Genomic DNA, 7500 nt, shown 5'->3' on the forward strand with positions numbered 1-7500 from the left:
CCTGTAATTTTGCTAATGTATTTCTCCAGGTTCAGTATTGATGTATGGAACAGTCTGGATGAGGAGATAGTAAATGCAGAAAGTATACATGGATTCAAGGCTAAGTTGGATATTAAAAGATATGGAGACGGGACAGCACAAGCATACCTCTTTTCCCATAAAGCACAACTAAGTAAATACAACTAGGTAAATACACACAGATTATGGGGAGTTTTCTAAGTTACAAAATTAATGAAAAAAATTTTTTCAGGAAGAAAGATGAAATACAACAAATAAAAATACTTCATCGAAGTGGAAAAATGTCAAGAGAATTACCCTAAAAGTCGCTCCTACTTCTAATTTTGTTCAAAACATCTTATCCAGCCAAATTGTTTTAATATCAAACAAATATGTTTACATAATTTCAAGACTATCAAACAACTTGTAAATGTTGATTGTTGCAAAGATTTCAAACAGATGTAAACAAAAGTTGGGTAAATAAGGGTAAGAGTGGAATACAGGTTCGATGTTTGAAAATAGGAAGGGGTAAGTAAAGGAAATATCATAAAAGGAAAGAAAGAAGAATATCAATAACAAAAGAGTACATATGTTCAGAAATGTATAGAAAGCATCATTTTATCCTATGAATGATGCCTATGATACAATAGTCTACAATATTCAGCTAGGATTTCATCACCTTACATGAAAATACACATATGGGAGTCATAGAGAATATGAAGACCGTTTAATATACTAGGTTCAACTTTAAAGCAATTATTGTATCTGAATAAAACGGATGAGCATAGAAAGAGTGAAAAAATGCGGAAAAAGAAGACCTTCTGATAAGGGATGATATTTGTGTGTTATTTTCTCTTTATTTCAGTTTCCCTACATGGTATTAGGAAAGACTTCTTTCCTAATGTTCAGTAGTTTCATCCCCAAAGTATCACATAGCTCATTTCCTTCCAGTATGCCAATAAGCAAGTAATTCTTAGTATCAAATATGGCAGCTACACGGTGGGTTCATATTGGGCAGTAGAGGCGACTACGCATGATACACAAGCAGATGCACCCTGGGAGGAGTTTTCATCATGAATTATATGAGCTAAATTCTCTGATAACAGCATTAATTTATCTACTTAAGAAATTACATACAATATGAAAGGAAGCTTTCTGAAACTATTCTTGGTACTGAGAATACTGTATCACTTAAAAGGATAATATTTACATATCACTGCTTTATTTCTACTGAGGGACAAACACTGATTTGATACAACTCAAGCTTAACCTCCTCTACACTGAATGCACCTGCTTTAGATTTTCCGAAACTCACCTTAATCTTGGGGACAGGCACTCGAAAACTTTGTATCTTTTACGTCTACTAAGACTTAGATTTTCCAAGCTGCCATCTGACCTGTGGAAAACATCTGCTCATTAGAAGAATAGTTAGAACAGTACCACAGTTAACTTTTCAAGATTATCAGTCTCCAGTAAATAATGAGGAAATTATCAAAACTAGCCACTGAAGTTAAAAAAAATTATGTAACTAAAACACTTTGATATATTTAATAATTTGATGAAAAGTATAATTATGTTCCTTACAAAGACTTAATATCCAATGATGTATTTAAAAGAAAACAATATTCTATATGTACTACAAATAAAAGTGTTGAAAGCTCAAGACATTATTTGAGAAAGTGCCTTTAATGACTGATACCATTAAGGTCACTATAATACGAAAAATAGTCACTTCAGTGCCTAATACAGTAAGATTTTGCGTTCTTTAGCTCGTCCAATGCTAACATCATACATTTACAAAACCTATGTTTTGCATACCAAGCATTTGCACTCATATGACATCTCTTCTCCCAGTTTCAATGAAGTGTATGGTAGGAAACTTGGATCCTTATGACAATGCCACATAAATTCTGACCTTTACTCATTGGTTTGAAGTAATAAGGACAGATATGATGGCTGACATTGCCTCACATTTGACTCTGTACTTTTACCAGTTTATCACAATGCTTTTTCACACAAAAGGCATTTCCATGTCTCTATTCATGTCTCTTTCTCTTTAGAGAGAGAGAGAGAGAGAGAGAGAGAGAGAGAGAGAGAGAGAGAGAGAGAGAGAGAGAGAGAGAGAGAGAGAGAGAGAGAGAGAGAGAGAGAGAGAGAGAGAGAGAGAATCAGTTGGTGATAATATGGCTGTGTTTGCCCTGTGCAACTAGAAGAAATGCCATCCAACTAACTTGCAGGTTCCTGTCAGGTAAATTCTTGATTTCACTTAGCATTAGGCTGGGATTTTGTCAAGAGATTAGAAAAAAATCAAATAAAAAAAAATAAAAAAAAAGCATGGATCATGCATGTTACATACTGTGTATGTTAATGCTGTAATAGTTAAAAATCATTCCCATAACTGCTTTGGTATATTCTTTCTTAAGAGCTATTAACAGCCTTTTATAACCTATTCAATTAATCTTATTTCCTCAAGTCATATCCCACAATTAAATTCGAAGTTACTGATGTAGTAGTGATTTGGTTCTCTGAATACATTGTTGAATTCTTTCATTTATTGATGAACCTACCATTGTGGGATCTCAGCAATCTGTATATTTATAATATTCATACTGCTCTCTTGAAATGGTTTCTGGGCACTTCTAGAGCTTGTAGGTTAGAAGCATACACAGGACATTCCTATTTGCTCAGAGTCAGAGTGGGCCATGAATGAAGGTATCAGTGATATACAATGGTGCTGAACTAATTTTTCATCCTGTAAGAGTCCACAGCAGGGCAAGGCCTCTTCACATGGCTAGAACACACTGAGCTATATACCAAGCCACAATACTAGCAATATGGTTATGAAATGCATCATTTGTTCACATGAATGAACAGCAGACACTCATGAAGAAAAAATCACAACAAACATTTGGATGAGTCAATGATACCAAAACCATATTCCCATCATTTCCATCAGTAAAGGGAGCATTGTGTGAACGAAATTGTTTGATTTGTACCAAATAACTCACAGAATCACCAGCAATGGGCATATTAGCTTCTGATAAGACATATATGTGTGTGTGTGTGTGTGTGTGTGTGTGTGTGTGTGTGTGTGTGTGTGTGTGTGTATTTACCTGGTTACATTTACCAAGCTGTATTGTACAGGGCATGAAACAAAGCTCATTTTGTCCTGTCTCCATAACCCTATTTATCCAGTTTCTTTTTAAACATGTGTACACTGTTTGCCACAACCATTTCTTCCTTCAAATCATTCCAGTTTCCAATAGTCTGATACAGGAAACCATATTTCTTGAAGTCTCTCAAACATCCACTCTTCTTTAATTTCTTCTCATGCCCCTTTGTCCACCTCTCTCTCTCTCCATCTCTATCTGGTAGCAAGTAATTTCTGTCTATTCTTTTTATATTGTTTACTAATTTGTACATTGTTATCAGGTCTCCTCTTCCTCTTCACTCTTGTAGTTTTGGTAATCCCAACTCTTCAAGTCTTTCTTGATAGTTTAAGTCTTTCAATTCTGGTACCATCTTTGTCACTATTCTCTGTATTCTTCCCAGTTTCTGCATATCGTTTTTTTTCTATGTGGAACCCAAAATACTGCTTCAAATTCTAATTTGGGTTGTATCAAGCTTGTTATGATTTTCTTGATAATTTATTTATCTAAATAGTTAAATGCCACCTTAATGTTTGTTGACAAGCTGTATGTAGAGCTGAATATTTTGTTTATGTCCCTTTCAGGTGATAGTGTCCTGGATCATTACTCAAAAATATTTTTCTTCATTGCTTTTTGTTATTATTTCTCCTCTCATTTTGTGATTCCATGAAGGTCTCTTTTTACTTTATCCTATTTCCAACATGCGGCATTTTCTGGCATTAAATTATAGTTCCATCTTTGGCTCCATGCATGTATCTTGTCAACATCCTTTTGTAACTCCTTGCAGTCATTTTCATCCTTTATTATTTTCATTATTTTTGCATCATCAGCAAAATGGCTTATATAACTATTTAGATCCTCTGTCATATCATTTACATATATCTGAAACATAAAAGGTGCCAACACAGATCCTTGCAGTACCCCACTTGTCACTTCGTGACAACTTGAATTAGTATCTCTGATTACTATTCTCATTTCCCTCCCTTGTAAATAATAATCCATCCATCTCAATACTGCTCCCTTTAGTCCTCCTTCATTCTCTAACTTCCACATAAGGCTTTCATGGAAAACTTTATCAAATGCTTTTTTGAGATCCAGGTATACTGCATTATCTCATCCATCCCTCTCTTGCACTCATATAAAAACTCAGTAGATTTGTGACACAGGATCTCCCTTTCCTGAATCCAAATTGCTTTTCTGTAATCATTTTCTCATCTAAATATTGCACCCATCTATCTTTAATTACTATTTCACAAAACTTGCCTACAATACTTGTTAGTGACACTAGTCTACAATTTAATGTTTCCATTTTAATTACCCCCTTGTATACTGGCACTATGGTGGCCCTTTTCCATTGCTTTGCTACTTTTTCTTCTCTCAACGAGTTGTTAGTTATATCTCATATGAGTTCCTCTATTTGTTCTCTGCATTCTTTTAATATCCATCCTGATCTGATCCCATATCTTTTCTAACATCCAGTTCTTCAAATAGTCCCTTGATTTCTTGTCTCTTTACTTGTATCTCCTGTGTTCCCTCATTGTGATACTACTTTCAGTGCCACAAAATCGGTTGCCTTTGTAAACAGATTGAAAATTCTCATTCATTAGTTCACTAATCTCTTCAGTAGTTTCATAAATTCTTCCTTCTCTTTTTAACTTGTTTATGTCATCCCTGTGTTTCATTTTTCCATTTACATATCTGTAGAAGAGTTTGGGGTCTCCCTTGCATTTTTTTTACTATGTCACTCTCAAAATTTCTTTCTTCTCTTCTTATTCATTCCTTGGCTTTCTGTATTCTTTCCTAGTATTTCTGTTCAGATTTTTCATAATTTTCCTCCATGCCCTGTCCTTTTTCTTCTTTGTTTTTACACACTTGGCATTATACCATTCATGCTTCCCAATTTTCACTTTATAACTTGGCACAAACTGTTGCACCTCCATTCTATACTTCCTCAAAAATATCTTACATTTTTCTTGCACTACTTTGCCTTTAAATAGCTCTTTCCAGTTAATTTTTCCATACAATTTATTAAGATCTGTAAAGCTTGCCTTAGCTTATTTCTGTCCCCCATTTCTAAATTGTTCATTCCTGTGCAACAATGTTTCCTTCTGTAGTACTATTTCTATTGTCACGTGAGCATTTCTTCCCAGTGGACTCAGACAAAGTATACTTGGTCTACTTTCTGGGGGTTTTCATAAATTTTAATTGTGATGGTTCTTCTCCTCTCCACTGTCTCATTGTATTCACCATCATGGTTTTGCATAAAATTTTCACTCCATGACGCAACATTTTCTTTCATTTCCATCTCCTCCCAGTTAATTCTTTTAGTGATAAAGTCTCCTACTAAAAGCACTTTGATACTTTTCCTTATCATTTTCTCTTTGCTATTTCTTGTTTCTAGCTGAATAGTTTTATATCTATTAGTCTCCCATGCATTACTTTTCGGTGGTATGTATGTCACAAGAACTTTCCTTTTTTCACTTCTTTTGATTTTAGAGTGTGTGTGTGTGTGTGTGTGTGTGTGTGTGTGTGTGTGTGTGTGTGTGTGTGTGTGTGTGTGTGTGTGTGTGTGTGTGCACGCGCGCACACATTTGTCTACCCAATGGTAGTTGCTTTTGTCACAGGCATATGACAGGATTTGAGCTAAGCTCATGTTGTCTCATGTTTTTTTTTTTTTTTTTTTCTCTAGCTTAAACTTGAAATCATGGATGTTCCTTGCTCTCACCACTTTCTTCTCCATTTAATTCCAGCTACCAATATTTTGGAAAAGAAAAGATTATGAATAAATAAATATAATAATGAATAAATGAAAAATAACATTACTTAACTACCTACCTCTTAAAATTCATATTCATATCTCTTGGTGTTTCCATCATCCCTTACCAAAAGATCTATTTTTTTTTCCAGTAACCTTAATACATTTTTCCTTTAATGTTACAACAATCAGTTTTGCTAGTCCTGCTTTATACCTGCTACTTTAAACTATTCTTTTCTTGTAAAGTAAACAAACAACTGGCATGTATTTATTTACTTGTATTTACCTAAGTACATTTTTACAGGACTGAGTCAAGCTCATAATATCCCTGTAGTTCATCTAATTAGAGTATATGAGTACTCTTTATTTGATGAAAGCTTGTGCTGTTCTGTAACTGTACCTGTTTTTGTCAAACTTAAGATCATGGAGGTTCCTTGCTTATATAACCTCTATATTGAACTATTTTTAAATATCAATATTTTGTACTTGAGAACCTAAATGTCTTAATATTTTTGTATGCCTAATCTCTTACTGCTTATACTCATAAACTCTTTTTCTTTCATCAATAAACATATTCTTTGTCCACATTTTTAATCTGCTACTGCTTTAAACATCACATCAAATCCACCTTTCTTTTCTTTCTTCTTTCTTCTTTGTCATTCAATATCTCATATGTGAACTGTTTTGAACTTGGCACCAACCTAGTTAAAACTCTCTATGTCACTCTGGTTTTTGTGCACATGTGCAAAACTGTAACAAATCAGGACATTCAAAACAATGTGAAGCCCATGAGAAATTGGCACTAGTCAAGAATGGGGACATTTTAGACTAAAATTGTATCAAATGAATTGCAAAACTCCGTCTGATTCTGCTTTTTTTTTCCATTTTCTCATGACAAACTATTCCTAGAGAGGAATATTGACATCTCCAGAACTAAACTAATTAACCCAACAGAATTCTTTTTCATACCTTCTTTTGAGGAACAACAATTAAGCAAGAATCTTTTATTTTCTTAGTGTTTGTAATTATTAGCCAGACTTTAAACACTTTAAACACTTTAAACACTTTATTATGTTTGTCTGTAATATATATATAAGCTTAAGGTACAATTAATTGAAAGACAAACAGCCCCTTATGAAGCACAAGCTTTTTGGGCACACTTAATATCTACTTAATACTGAAATGTAAAACAACACTAAACTAAAAATCTAATTGAAGAAAATGTAAAAAAAAAAAAAAAATTAATAGCAATAACGAAAGATTTAGGGATAAATGGCTTTGCAAGAACAGGAAGGAAAGGAGAAAAATCATAATTATACATGAGAAATAGAGAAAATTGAAGTGGAATCTGATTATAAACAAGCAAATATTAGTTTTGAGAATAATTAAACAAACAGAAATAAATATGTATATATACTAGAGGTTATAAACTATTTTAGTTACAGAGGATATGAACTATTTGGTTACAATACCAAGAAACAAAATAATTGATATTGATAAAAATTGATTGAAGTACAAGATGTGTCAGTATTGAGACAATAAATATTCTTTTAGTTTTCTCTTAAAGATATTTACGCTTAATGAATTTTTTATGTGTGA

At 33.4% G+C, this 7500-nt stretch overlaps 1 protein-coding gene across 4 annotated transcripts in view; it reads right to left on the bottom strand.

Moving 5' to 3' along the window:
- LOC135099098 (calcium-dependent secretion activator-like) overlaps positions 1-7500 on the bottom strand; it is a 187092-nt gene that overhangs the window by 38911 nt on the left and 140681 nt on the right. The window contains exon 9 of one of the 4 annotated variants that reach the window (XM_064001535.1): positions 1313-1393. The exons of the other annotated variants lie outside the window; for them this stretch is intronic. Coding sequence (XP_063857605.1) covers positions 1313-1393 — 81 coding nt within the window. The remainder of the gene's footprint in view (positions 1-1312; positions 1394-7500) is intronic. 4 annotated transcript variants of the gene reach the window in all.

Source organism: Scylla paramamosain, unplaced genomic scaffold, assembly GCF_035594125.1.
Source record: "Scylla paramamosain isolate STU-SP2022 unplaced genomic scaffold, ASM3559412v1 Contig102, whole genome shotgun sequence".
Classification (NCBI taxonomy): Eukaryota; Metazoa; Arthropoda; class Malacostraca; order Decapoda; family Portunidae; genus Scylla; species Scylla paramamosain.